Genomic DNA, 14,208 nt, shown 5'->3' with positions numbered 1-14,208 from the left:
CGGAGGGCCGAGGAGGATCACCGCCATCCCGCCGACGTGCATGATGAATGATGAAATGTAGTCATCTTTTCTTGCTTGCTGCTTTGGCCTCGGCACCGGGAAAGGCAAGTTAATTTCGGGGGGGGGGGAGGGGGACGCCTTACGGCTTCCGGGCCTCGATCACGCTTCCTCCCCCCTTCCCTCCACAGGCGCAAGGAGATTGGAGAGGAGAACGGGGGGTGGGGGGTGGAGGGACCATCTGCTCACCCGTCTCGATGGCTGGTATGCAGATATCTGTTCGGTCTTCTCTGAGCAGGCGATGCGTCCTGCTTCGGCTTGTTGCCGCGTGGCTGCTGACTATTGGGACGTACGCAGATGCCATCACACCCAGGAGCCGCCTTGCTTCCATTATCCTCCTCCTTCTAGATGCTCCCTGCGTTGCCAGCCCTGTAAACGTTGCCGTGACACTAGAGGTTCTGGACTAGAAGGGGGTCGAAGTCGAGACGGCTCGACTTGTGGCGCCTGCGGGTGCGGTAACTGAGGTATGTAAGGGCCGCTAGTGTTGTATCTTGACGGATAGACGGGCTTTCTTTCTCAGGTCTATCTCTCTCTCTCTCTCTTTCTCTCTCTCTCTCTCTCTATCTCTCTCTCTCTTTCTTGGCAACTCTTTCCAAGTGGCTTCCCGAATCCCAACTAGTCCCCCCCCTCCCCCAAAGCCAGCGGTTACGAGACACTGTTTTGCCTTTTGCTCGGAAACCTGTTTATACACCCACCGGCCAGCTTATCCAGCGAAAGCCGGAGCCGGCAGTGAGACTTTTGGTTGGGACTCGTTGATCGGCCGAAGGAAGAGGCGAGAGAGGCACACCCCTCTCCAAGCGGCGCAGATTTGCGAGATGGCAGTCTGGCCAGTCCCTTTCCTCCGATGGCTCAGAAGGCCCTCCAGGCATGCCGGCACCCAGCGATAAGACGGGGCACGTGGGAAGGAAAGCTCCGTCCGACTCCCGCGCCTGCGACGATCGTGGTGGATTTCCACCCTCTCCGTTGCTGCTGCATATCGCGAGCCTCTTTGCGAGTATCCATCCACCTACGCCCCCTTCCCCATCCCCATCCCCCCCCACCTCTCCTCTCCTTGCCCTACTCAGCATCAAGGCGTGTCTCGCTCTGAGTGGTTTTGCCCCCCTCCGAACCATCTCCTAAAGTCTCGTCCTGCAGCAAACCAGCGGAGTCTATCAAGGCTTAAGCTACTGCCAGGAAGAAAGGAGTCACGATACGGGTGGCCTCCGCCGTCCCCGTGGATGCGTTACAGTACGCAATTATGGATACGGCCTGCAGGAAAGAGGAGAGGGGGTAACGAACATGGAGGTGGTGGTCGCTGACGTGCTGGACTTTTCCGACACACCCACCCATAGATGGATATGCGTCGGTGATCATCCAGTGATCTTTGGTACGGCATATGCGGTTACCTTCCCTTACGTATGCTTCAGCAACCCTCCTCCCCCCCCATTTCCCTTTCCCTTTCCCTTTCCCCCATCTGCGAGCATGATGATGCCAGGGATCTTCGTCGTGTCAGGTGGCGCGAACCTGGAGGTCGAAGAGGGCAATCCTGCGGAGTTGGATGCTCTAGAGCCTCCTCCGGCTGGTGGGAATCTTGTCATATCACACCGGTAGCCAAGGGGAAGGAAATGGGGGGGAAAGGGGGGAGAACTGGCCACTGAGAGGTGGAAGACAGACAGCGTCGCCCGTCGGGACGGCTGCACGTCGAGTGGATGCCGGTGAATGGAGTGTACGATGTACAATGTACGGGTGATCTCGAGGTATGTGTCCTTCCCGCTCACGCGAACCGAGAACCCATTGCCCTCATCATACACGGGGGGGGAAGAGGGACATGGGCGAGCTAGACGGACGGAGATTTCTCTGAAAGACTTGGGAGACGACGGAGAGCTGATGTCAGAACGCATCGTCCCACCCCAGGCTCGACGGACGACGCTCATCTACTTGCTGGAATGAAGGTGGTATGAACGGGCTCGAAGGATGCTGATCGTCACTTGTTCCCGCCCACGGGCAAGCGGGTGAGTTTCCTGGAAACTTCCGGCCATCCATCCTGTATCCCCCCTACCACATACCACCTACCACCTACCACCCCCTACCCCCCCTTCCCTTCTGGGCCCCTGGGTGGATTGGGTATAACAACAACAAGGTGCGGTGGACGCGGACGAGCAGACTCCAAACTATTGGATCCGCCTGTTGGTATGCTGGAGGCAGGCAGGCAGCCGGTCTTCTTTCTCATGACTACCTCGTGAGTTCTCATCCATAGAACACTCACATCACACTCCCTCCCGGGACTACACCATCTCTCTTTCTCTCTTGTCCGAGAAGCACGAGCTGCTTTCGGGGTTTGGGGGGGGATGGGATCGTGGTGGACGCTACGATTTGCAAGATCCCTGGAAATGATCCTCTGAATCGCGGACTCCCTAGTCGGGCCCCTCACACGCCCCCCAGTCCCACGGTTCTCGATACGTATCCCAAGCACAGCCTCACCGTGCGACGGATAGGGAGGTGTGGGGGGGAGGCAGAGGAGTGGACACACCAAATCGAGGGAGGTTAAGCTCGACTCGGCTTCGTGCCGTTTTGTGTCATCAACTTGGCGTGCCGTTTAGCGTATGTACAGCATCCTTGGTCTCTCTCTCGACGAACTGCCTGTGACGGTACTGACAGCCAGTGGATTCTACACCACCATGTACGTATCGTCTGAGAGACGCCAACGCGCGCGAAAGGGGACGTGTGTATCTCTGCTGGGATTTGCCCTCCCCCCCTCTTTTCTTTGTCCGAGTCCCGGCGGCGAGGGAACTGTGGGCTGATGTTGTTTAGTTTTACGCGCCCACCGAGGTCGGTCCTTCTGATATAGGCAGGGTAGTTCCACCAAGGGCGGCACGCTGAGAGTTCGCCCTGAAAGTCTCCTTTCAGTCCGGGGGGAGGTTTTCTTCTCCTTTTCAGCCCGCCGTCGGGTGTCGGACTCTGACATACCGGGTACTATGTGTGTGTGTGTATACCGGCTCCAGTTTTGATCCAACAAACCCAAAGGTGCCTTGTTCCCAGCTTGTCAGGATGTAGGGCCCCAGAGGCTCGGTACCAACGGAGCCTCGCCGCGATGAACGACGTCAAAGGCAATTATCAAGGACGGTGATCGGTGGGGCGGACTCTCCAGCATGTACCACATAACGTAACGTCACGCACACGGATGGGAAAGACGGCAAATGGGTGGGAGAGTCTGCTTTTGAGGGGGGAAAAGGTCCAAGGGGGGGGCGCGCGAACGGGGGGGGGGGGGGGGGGGGGGAGGAGAAGGAGGAGAAGGAGGAGGACCGAGAAGGAGGAAGAAGAGGAGCAGCAGGGATAGGATCCTTGACCACGATGCAGTTGTCGGTTTGGGCATAGTTGGAGAAGTGGTGCCGAATCGCGCGCCTCGAAGCAGCCTCGAAGATGTGCTTTCTCGACCAGTGTCAGCCTTTTCCAAGGTGAAAGAAGAAGCTCTCTGGCAACAGCCGGAACTCACCCAACGGCTTGGTACTGGCCCGCTGCTTAACTGTGCCTTGCCTTGCCTTGCCTTCCCGGTACATCCATCCATCCATCCCTTGCCCCCGTCCCTCTTGCAATGTTGAATAGATAGGAGCCCCCCCCCCCGTGCGTGCGGTGGTAAGCTGCAGGTTCCCTTCTTATTCCTCGGATATTGATTCTCGAGTCGCAGTAGTCACATGCGCGGCGGCGGCAAGACCGTCGAGAGCAGTGGGCCGTCGATGGCAACAAAGTTGTAATATCGATATGTATCGATGAAAGATGTCCGTCCGCCCCAGCCGGGATAACTCCCCCCCCCCCCCCCCCCCCCCCTCTTCTCATCCCAGACACTGTCACGGGCTATTTTGCAGTGTTCCCTTTGGAGCTATCGAAAAGCAAGCGGGAGCGTTGGCGCTATCTCGAGCCCTTAATAGGAACCTGATATAGGGCACCAGGGGCCGGGGGGGGGGGGTGGAAGGCGTCGTACGAAAGCAGGAATAACTCATTTCGCGAGAGCCCGTCTCCGTCGGTCTTTCTGAGCCCTACTTGCATACCAACAGGGCTGGGTACGAGATGGGTATATATTCCCCTTTGAGTAGAATTCCGCAGACAGGCATTCTCTTACTATCATGTATTAAGCCCGCGGTCTCGGTGATCTCAGCCGGGGGGGGGGGGTATCCTTTTCGTGGCCATGTGGCTTTTTTTGCGAGTCATCGGCTTTTCAACTCTCTCTCTCTCTCTCTGGGTTTATCGTACGGAGTTCCTCCGCAGGCCCGCAGTAGTCGAGTCGCACTATAGAGGCGGATATGCAAGGCTCTTTGCAATGCCGGTGTTGCATGTTTGTCGGACCTGCGCGGGCTGGCAAATGCAATTTGAGGCGGGTTTGGTCCGGCGCACGGAAGCCGGCACGCCAGGCATGGACAATCCATCAGCCATGGCCGGCCCTCTCCTCTCCTCCTCCTCCTCCTCCCCCCAGGTCTGAGGAGCAGCAGCAGCTCACACGTTTTTTGCCGTCGTGATATGGCGGCTGGCAGTAGAGGCGCCTCTTTGTCCATCTTTGGATGGTCCTGGAGCACCTATAATCCAGCAAGTAATGGGACAAATTCTCTTATAAGCTCGGGAGGAGCCCTCCCCCCCCCTGGTCATCTTCCCCCTTGGTGCTGCTTCTCTAGTGCCGGCCAATGCGGCGGGACAAGATCAGTAAACAGCGGGAAAGGAAAAAAAAAAATCAATTAAAAAAAACCAGCTATGCGGATACGGGTGGGGAATCGTTGTTTGAAGAGGGATCCTTGAAAGAGCGAGAAAGAGAGAGAAAGAAAGAGAGAAAGCGGCGATAAACTAAGCTCGCAGCGAGTTCCCTGCCTCTCTCTCTCTCTCTCTCTCTCTCTCTCGCGTCCCCTCTGCTCTGTCTCCCCTCCGAGCTTGTGCGTTCAGCGGGATGGACTGGAAAGACGTGATGGATGACCGCCACCTCGCCGGGGAAGAGGGCGCTTTCGGTGGTGGTGTTGGGTCGCACTGCAGGCTTCCCAGCAGTCATTGTGCATCTGCCTGTCTACAGCCGCCTCTCACTTTGAGTTCTATTGCAGCACTGTAGACCACGGCATGCGGTATAGGCACACCGGCAGAGAAGCCGCGAGGTCGACGACGGGCACACCGGTCGACGTTCCGGTTGCAGTTGACCGGCGCAAGCGCATGCACGTGCTATTTGCTGGCCAAACATCCCAGCAACGGCATCTCTCTTTCTCTCTCTCTCTCTCTCTCTCTCTCTCTCTCTCTCTCTCTCTCTCTCTCTCTCTCTCTCTCTCTCTCTCTCTCTCTCTCTCTCTCTCTCTTTTGCAGCACGGTGCTGGTGACTGCTTGAAACCTCGCGTAGTGAGCAGAATCAGCCCCCTTCAGACCGAGCTGATCCTTCGCGGTTGATCACCGACTAGGTAATCAGAACTTTAACACCCCTCCCGGAAGAGAACGAGAACGAGAGGGGGGGCGTACGGCATTGGTGAGATGAGAATCAAAGGGAGTCTGGATCGTGGATATGAACCATATTGTCGTTGGCGTTGCAGCACAGCAAAAATGGACAATCCAGGACGAGGCGGGGGGGGAACGGGAAAAAGCAAAGAACAACAAACAGCGGAAAAGGCAATTGGACGTCACATCCCGGGCAAAGTCCAGATTGGGTAATCTCGTCGCATTGACATATTGTGCGGGCGTTATTAATAGACAAAATCGATAAAAAGGGTATTCAACACTGGCTTTATGAAATGCATCCGCGCGCCCACTCCCCCCCCCGGCAGAGCCCGGTTGTGACCTTTAAGAGAAACAAAACAAAACAAAAAACATGTAGCAATATCGAACTGGGAAGCATACCAGATCGGGGCACTGCCGATGGAAAGCTGTAAGTGAGGGCAAGGCTCTTCCTTGTGTCGGAAGAGACGACTAGGTCGGTCGTCAACCGGAACGGGTTATCCACCAAGGCGACGTTGGACCAGGGATCGAGGGGGGCCCTGCGAGTGTCAGCTGGGGGCTCGCGAGCGTGGCTTGCCATATTCTTGCGCGCGTGTCTGTGAACTATGTATGTATGTATCCATCGAGCCGAAGGAAGCATGGCAAACGACGATGGTCCGCGGCAGAGATGTCAACGCAACGGCCTAGGTCGGTCAGGCCATGATGACGCCCGGAGGCGCCAAAAGAGATTTGGAGCCGGATGGCGGGATAATAAGAAAACCGCTAGCGAGTGACAGCGCCTTAGTGACCATCTTCTTCCCTCCCCCCCTGGCCTTCTCGACGGGGGGGGGGTAATAGTCAAGGGGGGGATCGGCCTTGCCAGCTCTCTCGACTCGACCGGCACGGAAAGACGGGGAAAAGGATAGGTAGCCAAGGCAGCGACAACGACAAGGACAACCGGGGGGGGGGAGGCCACGAACATAGCAATGCAACCCTCAGCCCGATGATTGCGAAGAGCTTGATGAATAATACTACGTGAATACCACCAACTCACATATAGTAAAGTGGCCGGTTGACGAATGTTGCCCATCAACGTCAACATCAACAGGGGCCAATTCAAGCTAGCGCGATAGGGACAACAGATTCCAGGTTCACAGACGCCACTCCCAACTGGCGTTACGGTTCCTCGAGGGTGCGCCTCTCCGCGTGGCGGTTCCCCCTCCCCCCCATCCTCTTTGGGCCGCGTCCAGTCAAGAGCGGCTTGGTGCTGGCGGTGCAGGCGAACCCCAGCTGATCGTCGCGGAGGTTGGAGATCACAGGATTGTCCCGTGGGCCTTGCGTGGGCTCGCTTGGGTTTCGCACACCCTCCTCTGCTGAGAGGTCCAGACGTGTGTTCATGGGCATGCGAGAGAGAGAGGCGTCCAATAGGATTGCCGGCCGAGGAGCCCCAAAAAAGGAGAGAGGAGCTGAATTGCAGTGAAGGGGGGGGAGGAGGAATGTCAATGAAGAAGAGCATCTGTATGTAAATCATCGTGTCGTGTCAGCTTTCGTTTTCGAGTCAACCATGGGATCGTTCGAGCGAGACCGGACCAGCCCGTCGAAAGCTATGAGAGCCGCTGTGCGTTTTTTTCTTTTCTTTTTGTTCAAAACTCTGTGTAGCCCTTTTTCCAGATCTTTTCCGAGTTGGGAACGTAGATGCCCGCCACCGCAACTCCAGCCGAAACCTTCGGTTAGCTGTCTCGGTCCAGGACAGCCTAGCTAGTCAACGACCTCTGTGGAGCCAAGACGGGAGAGAGAGAGAGAGAGATCTAATCCGGGCTTGTCCGTGTCACGAAGGCGAGAGTTGAATTACCCAATCTCGCGAAACGAAGCCTCTTCAATGCGGCGGACCAGGGGGCCACAACGGAGCACAGCAAAGTAAGCCAAACGGGGATCTCAGCAACTGGCCCGAATCGTTAGATCCCACGGGTACACCTCTGGCCTGTGCTCTTCCTCTCTCTCTCTCTCTCTCTCTCTCTCTCTCTCTCTCTCTCTCTCTCTCTCTCTCTCTCTCTCTCTCTCTCTTCAGTACGGATACTCTCTCCCCCACTCTCGGAAATCTCAAGGCCAGCCCGAGTGACAGACCGGGGTCCCAAGCATCATCGTTCCACAGACGTTCTACACTAGGAACTGCACAGCACAGCCAAGGGGAGGAGCGAGCTGAGGCACAGCGTACAGTTACAGGGCGTTCGTTCGCCCTCTTGAGGTCGCGCAGGTACCCAGTAGTAGCGTTATACACCGTGAATGGCACTCAACACGATGTAAGGGGGGAGGAGGAGGAGGAGGAGGAGTGAGCGGCATTGCATAAGAGCCAACTAAGCCTTGGAGAACGAAAGCATTGGGACTGACTATACCTACCTAGTACGACACGACTCGAGGCGACGGAAGGATATGCCTAAGCCGCCAAGCCCGCCGATATTGAAGACACATTTCTCATATCCCCAGACATGTCTTACTGGACGTTTGAGCCTCATTTCCTCTCATTTTCACGGACCCTTTTGTCCTCTTCTGCCGGTACGTCATTTCTCGTATGGAATTCATTGGGGGTTCGTCAGAGAAGACAGACTTCTGGCACCACCACCCTCGCTCGCACGCACGCGATTTCGGACGGCTTCCAAAAGCAAGTTGAGACGGGAAGAGAGAGAGAGCCCAGGGCTGGGCTGGGTTGGCCCGGTGCATCCCCTCTCCTCCCCACCCCTGTGCTGATCGACAGATCCTTTCTACACTTTTAGCTCGCCTGGACTCAGCATCCCAGTCAGCGACCGCTGCGGGCAAGGCCTGAATGAGGTGTTTGGTGACGCCCATCGCGCTGGTACTGGGCGTATGCCATTGGCCCAGAAGAGGGGGGCGATGGGTGGCGGCATTCAGATGGGCTGGCCTCATCGAACCATTGCGCCTACGGCATATGGGGGGGAGGGTCGATCGTGTTGACGATGGTCGAGATGACCTCAACTTTCTTCGGCTGGCTCCCGATCATACATCACTAACAGAGGCGGCCCTCTCATCGTTTCTTGTGTACACCGCCTGGACAGACGCCACCATGGTGGTCTATTCTGTACGAGTTGCCTTACCTGTCTCCCTCCCCCCCTCCCCTGCGCCGGCAAACGCTGGACGCCGTTCTGTCTCCCGGCCGCCCTAACGAAGTGTCGAGTGGGTTTTCTCCCTGGGCCCGGGAGGGGAAACGATGTTGCGTGGCGCTGCGACGAAACCTTAGTAGATACAGCGCCGGTCGGTCGGCAATTCTATAGCGTTGTCTCTCAAATAAACTAGGTGCGAACAGAAGCTCGTGCTCGTGCGTGCCATGAGCCACCAGAATGCCAGCTGTAGTGTATGTTTCCCGGCTGGTGTGCAGCGGTCTAGAGCACTCCGGAGCTACGGCATGGCACCATCCGGCATCAGTCACATTTCCCACTACGTCAGGGTCCTGGGAGCGGTTTACCCGCAAAGGTGGTGTGTTTTGAGGCATGGTTCGAGATGATGCTGCCGTGTGCGTGTGAAGAACCATGACGCAAATGGGATTCAGCCTGTCTTACAGTCACGTACCCTCCGCCGTCTGTCGATTTGTTCTGCACCACTGCCACGCCCTGTCCTATTACACGTTAATCGTATATACACTCCAACACCCCGGTGGACGAGCCGGTCGATTGTGGATGATCTGCGACGGACCATAGAAAAAACAAGATGGGGGGGGGGGGGCCGGAGAATTCGGATATGCGTCCAGCATTGATATGCCTGAAGCACACAGCGTACCAAACACACGCGTCGGTCGGTTAGTCTTCCGTGACACCACTCGTGCTTCAGGACGATCATGCAGATGCCAAGAGGTGCACATGGCACGTTGCGAGTTGCAGAGACGACGGGACGACATCGTCTGAACTAGAGTCATGGGAGGCTTTTGACGGCGAGGGGTTTCCGGATGGCATTTCCTCCGCAGGAGCCAAGTGTTCGCGGCATCTGTCGTTCTATGCCGTGAGAACGGCACACACACACACATCGATACACATACACGCATACGCATACGCATACACACACGGGTGGTGATGTAGGCGGTGGCTCCCCACCCCCGCCCACTTCATCGACTTCGACCTGAGGGAGTGGATTCTGCCTCCTTTATCCGCGAGAGAATGAATATAGCCTTTTGCCCTGCGGACACTCTCCGAGTAGGTTATCTTGTAAGAGGAAGTCAAGGCCGGGGCTTAGCACGGCACCAGTATAGTGGTCAGTGCCGGCTCCCACGACATCGTTGCCCATCACGGTTGGATCAGCTTTTCCCGCCCGGATGCGTGGGACATTCTTCGAGATCGACACGACGGGGGGGGGGGGGGCGGGGGTGGCAGCCCCAGCCAGCCAGAGAGTGCACGCTAACTGCTATCCGTATATGCTGCGGCAATGTGCCCGCCTGGTTTCCTGCTGACCAAAGACTTGCTAAGTGGGTGTTTGTGGGTGTTTCCAAGGAGAATGAATACCCGAGGCAGTCAAAGACGATCACCGCCTTAGTGCCTTTCGCTTCGAGGTAGGCCCTGCACGACGGGGGTGACACGGAGAAGGCTAGCCCAGCCTCCATTGCCTACCCGGAAATTGGCTGATGGTTAGGACAACCAGAGAGACACTGGACGAAAGAGATGCTCATGGCGAGAGAGAGAGAGAGAGAGAGAGAGAGAGAGGCACACACACACACACACACACACACACACACAAGGCAAGAAAAGAGATGGAGAGTTCTATCATCGGGATATGCCATCGTCTCCCGGCACTAGGAACATCGAGAGAGAGGGAGGAGGGCTGGACTTGTGGTTCGAAACCGATGTATGTATGCTGCATAGAGATAGATGATCTGGGCCACAGCCACCTCCTTCGCAGCCAGAGGCCGGTGCCGTCATTAGAAAAAGAAAAGAAGAAAAAAGCCCCGGTGTTTGGCCAGGCGTCGCACCCGCTACCCGCCACCGGCGCTTGACCAGCGGTCCAACTGCCACATTGTCTACCGTGTACTCTGTATCCGTCTAGGACGGCGTACGGCCCTGGGGAACCGAGAATCGGGTAGGGTTTCGGGGGTATATGGAAACGTCGATATGCGCAGCCGTGTGCAAAGTATGTACAATCCGATCGATCACGCACAAGAGAGGCTCCGAGGTACGGCCGCTTCGCTGTGAGATCCTCCCCCCCCCCAAAATACTGCAGGGCCAACACGCAGCTGCTTGCATGCGCGCGCGCGCGCGCGCGTGGGCGGGACAGAACACACACAGAACAGAACAACGAGGAAAGGGAGACTGGCCGGTACTAAAGGTTTGGCGGGCGCCATGCGCTGGGCCCGATCTGGATGGACGCCGTTTCGTTCGGTACAACTAGGCCGAGGTTGGTCTAGATGCTCTGGCTACCCTTGCTCGTCCGCGGAGCCTTGCCCACCCCCTTGTCCACCAGAGAGAGAGAGAGAGAGAGAGAGACACACACAAGGAGAGATCTGTCTAGGCCGTCTGTCCGTCCGCGCGCGCATCGACAGCGGCGGCGGCGGATGAGAAGGAGAAGGCAGACATGCTTGGGGACTCGGGGAGGGTGCTGCTGAGGATCGCGCTAGCAGAGCTTCAAAGCCCGGGCACGCGTGGAAGCTTCGGTTTTCGTATGTCTGTCCGAAACTGATCTTCGCTCTTGGTGCGCGGCCATGTTCAAAGAAAAGCAGAGATCGCCAATGCTCCTTTAGGACGTTGACCGAGACCGAGGGTTCGGGACTGGGCTGCCAATTGGGAAGATGGGGAGGGGGGGGCCAAAGTAATTCCGTCGAAACAAACGAACTGGCGACTGAGTCGTTACCGGATGCTCATTTCGCCCTAGCCAAGGTCAAAATAGAGGATACGCATATATGGTAGTAAACTATACTCGGGGAGGGGGGGATGAATTATACAGGACTACGTGGGCGGGCGGGCTTCCCAGCGATCTGCAGCCGCAACGGCATACTCCCAGGAACTGAACTGAACGGGCTCATCTGCGAGGTCATTTTTGGAGCGATGGCGTTGCCAGGGCCCTTCATTTCCCATGTTTCCCTCTCGGGGTGGGCGGCGTGACGTGCAACAAAGTACAATAAAGTAGAAAGACGTGACGTGCTCCGCAGCGGGCAAACTCGCAGACCATTACGTAGCTTCAGGGTTCAACCAACGAGCACAAAACGGGCCAAGAGACTACGATGATGATGCCGGCGGCGCTCACCCATCACACGATCCTCCCATGGCGGGGAGAGGGGGGGGCACCCAGCTGCTACCGATTGGCGAGTGAACGAACGAGGCGTTACATCGATTGGGAAGATGGAGAGATTAGGGGGTGGAGGAGGGGGGGGGGGGGGGTCATCATCCCATAACGGTGAGCGAGGATGCGAGCGATGGTACCGTGGGACGGCCGGCGTGGTATGCAGACACCATTTGCGAGGATAACAAAAGGTGAGATCCGTATTATAGGCGCTGAACAGGGTTAGATGGATGACGCGTCGAGCGAGTACATACATACATACATACATACATACATACGTATATGCACTGAGCGAACATGAACTATTGCATTACTCCAGGGTGCTGCTTAACGTATAATACATAGTATGCCATGCCGGCAAACCGATACGAGAGAGACGGTGCCGGTGCGATTAGTCGCGGGTGAATAAGCAAAAGGCGCGTCTGGCAGTCCCCGTGAAGGATTCCAAGGCGGGTTCTGGTGTGAGTCTAGCGTGCCTCGCAACGAAACACGGAAAACTCTCTTCGGCGTTGGCACGCGGCGAGGCGGTAGCCACGCCATCTCGTGAATCGTGATGGCTTCGTCCGCGAAAGGGGGGCCGGTCTTGGAAAAAGCAAGCAACCGCCGGACCGCGTGCCCCCCCCTTGGCCCTTAGCCCTTAGCCCTTGGCGCCACGCAAGTCTCACTGGAACCTCGTCACACAAGAGGGAGAGGGAGAGGGAGAGGGAGAGGGAGATCGAGAGAGAGAGAGAGAGAGAGAGAGAGAGAGAGAGAGAGAGAGAAAGAGAGAGAGAGACAGAGAGAGAGAGTCTTCACTGCCGACAGAAACTCAGCGAGGGAATGTCTCGGTGTGTCGTTGTCTTCACGCGCGAGGGCGCTAAGGTCTTTCGCGAAGATTGACACGGGTGCGCTAGACGACGCCGTCGTCAGCCATTCTTCTAAGCGACGTCTTGAAGTCTGCACTCTGTCTCAACGTCCCCTCTCCCCCCCGTTTCCCCGTTCCCCCGAGCCTTGCAAGTGCAACAAGTCTCTCTTGGGGAAGACTCTTGGGGAAGAGAATGGAGGGGGGGGGTGGTGTGTGTGTGTGTTGTTCGTCTTCGTCGGTTCCCCAGGTGTGTGCCATGCCGAGATGTTGTTTAGGGTCTCAGGGAGGCTCTTCGGTCACAAGGCGACGCACATGGCAAAATGCATAGGGCAGAAATGCAAAGGGAACGTAATGAATGACAAGGCCATCTGAAGTTCCCAGATGTCGCCCGGCTACGCATTCCGAAACGCCAACCAAAAGAACACACGACGGCACATGTCACCCGCGATGGCATTGTCGTCCGACGCCCATGCCGCGCAGGGCAAAAAATAAAGCACTCGCAAAACACCAGAGCGGCCGGAAGCTGTCACGGCGGCGAGACTTGGGACGATTTCGGCCGGAACACGGCGTGACGGGCGGCAAAGTCAGATGCGCCCAACAACGGACGAGTCACTGCTTCATCTGATGGCATTTCTGTTGCACAAGTCGTGCCTGGGGTCTCTCGGAACTCGAGGCCTTCTTCATGCCATCGTCCTCCTCCCGGGGGGGGGGGGGGAGAGGGATTCCCCAGGCCCCCCTTGAACCTTGGCCTTTCCCAGCAAACCTGTTGCCGTTCCGTATGCGTCCCATTACAGTTCCCAAACCTTCTCTGCCATCTTCCCCGGCCCTTGTCCACTCCAAGGGTCGATCACGGACCCCTTCAGCAAGGGCTGCTAGGGTCAGAGATAGGCGGAGGCTACCTTGCGAGCAGAGAGTGCGAGAATCCGACCGAGAGAGAGTGAGAGAGAGAGTGAGAGAGAGAGTGAGAGAGAGAGTGAGAGAGAGAGTGAGAGAGAGAGTGAGAGAGAGAGTGAGAGAGAGAGTGAGAGAGAGAGTGAGAGAGAGAGTGAGAGAGAGAGTGAGAGTGAGAGAGAGAGAGAGAGAGGAGGCAGGCCAAGGTCTCCTTCTACCATGACGCCCTTGTCCTTGCAAGGTTTAAGCCACCCTGCGCAGGCGAGGGGTTTTCCTGGCGCCGGAGCTAAACTGAAGATCATATTGGAATTAGCGTTTGTTTCCGACCGTCTGTTTCTCAACCCCCCCTTTTTCCCACGCCTTTTCCCACACCTTTCCCACGCACGCCTTCTTCACCCCCCCCCCCCCCCTCACACACACATCTCACATCTCATACGCCCTCATACCTGTCTGTCTGTACACGTACCATGCCGACATGGAGTCTTGCCCCTTCGAGAAACAGGCTCCCGGTGCCCCTGATGCACGATACCGTGCCGTCTCTTTGACGCCGGAGACGACGGCGACTGTCGTCTGGTTCCATGTCATGTACCCGGCGGCCAGCAAGATGGGAGGAGGGGGGGGGGCACGCGATGGGCGCGTCGGAGCTCACGCCGACCTGGCCCGAGGAGGAGGCTAAGGAGCTGCTGACAACTACGCTGGACGCTCTCAAACTTGACGTGCGCAGGCCCATC

At 57.1% G+C, this 14,208-nt stretch overlaps 4 protein-coding genes across 4 annotated transcripts; all 4 read right to left on the bottom strand.

Annotated features, from left to right (window-relative positions):
• Nucleotides 1-1,308: 1,308 nt before the first annotated feature.
• Nucleotides 1,309-2,337, bottom strand: LY79DRAFT_270638 (uncharacterized protein). The gene has a single exon (XM_060552017.1). It carries the CDS (start codon nucleotides 1,968-1,970, stop codon nucleotides 1,449-1,451), a length of 522 nt encoding a protein of 173 aa, XP_060412350.1. The 5' UTR covers nucleotides 1,971-2,337; the 3' UTR covers nucleotides 1,309-1,448.
• Nucleotides 2,338-4,890: 2,553 nt separating this feature from the next.
• On the bottom strand, nucleotides 4,891-5,300 carry LY79DRAFT_558794 (uncharacterized protein). Its single transcript, XM_060558208.1, has one exon. The coding sequence runs from the start codon at nucleotides 5,246-5,248 to the stop codon at nucleotides 5,081-5,083; it is 168 nt and encodes a 55-aa protein (XP_060412349.1). The 5' UTR covers nucleotides 5,249-5,300; the 3' UTR covers nucleotides 4,891-5,080.
• A 504-nt stretch (nucleotides 5,301-5,804) lies between these two features.
• On the bottom strand, nucleotides 5,805-7,426 carry LY79DRAFT_270416 (uncharacterized protein). The gene has a single exon (XM_060552015.1). It carries the CDS (start codon nucleotides 6,998-7,000, stop codon nucleotides 6,161-6,163), a length of 840 nt encoding a protein of 279 aa, XP_060412348.1. The 5' UTR covers nucleotides 7,001-7,426; the 3' UTR covers nucleotides 5,805-6,160.
• Nucleotides 7,427-7,472: 46 nt separating this feature from the next.
• Nucleotides 7,473-8,790, bottom strand: LY79DRAFT_558791 (uncharacterized protein). Its single transcript, XM_060558207.1, has one exon. The coding sequence runs from the start codon at nucleotides 8,389-8,391 to the stop codon at nucleotides 7,942-7,944; it is 450 nt and encodes a 149-aa protein (XP_060412347.1). The 5' UTR covers nucleotides 8,392-8,790; the 3' UTR covers nucleotides 7,473-7,941.
• Between the last annotated feature and the right edge of the window lie 5,418 nt (nucleotides 8,791-14,208).

Source organism: Colletotrichum navitas (assembly GCF_030913465.1).
Source record: "Colletotrichum navitas strain CBS 125086 chromosome Unknown LY79scaffold_45, whole genome shotgun sequence".
In the NCBI taxonomy this organism is placed as follows: domain Eukaryota; kingdom Fungi; phylum Ascomycota; class Sordariomycetes; order Glomerellales; family Glomerellaceae; genus Colletotrichum; species Colletotrichum navitas.
This window is presented reverse-complemented; position numbering and strand designations above follow the sequence as displayed.

Excerpts from the sequence above, each read along its gene's own strand:
- LY79DRAFT_270416 (XM_060552015.1), bottom strand. The coding sequence starts at position 7,000 with ATGATTTACATACAGATGCTCTTCTTCATTGACATTCCTCCTCCCCCC.
- LY79DRAFT_558791 (XM_060558207.1), bottom strand. The coding sequence starts at position 8,391 with ATGAGGCCAGCCCATCTGAATGCCGCCACCCATCGCCCCCCTCTTCTG.
- LY79DRAFT_270638 (XM_060552017.1), bottom strand. The coding sequence starts at position 1,970 with ATGAGCGTCGTCCGTCGAGCCTGGGGTGGGACGATGCGTTCTGACATC.
- LY79DRAFT_558794 (XM_060558208.1), bottom strand. The coding sequence starts at position 5,248 with ATGTTTGGCCAGCAAATAGCACGTGCATGCGCTTGCGCCGGTCAACTG.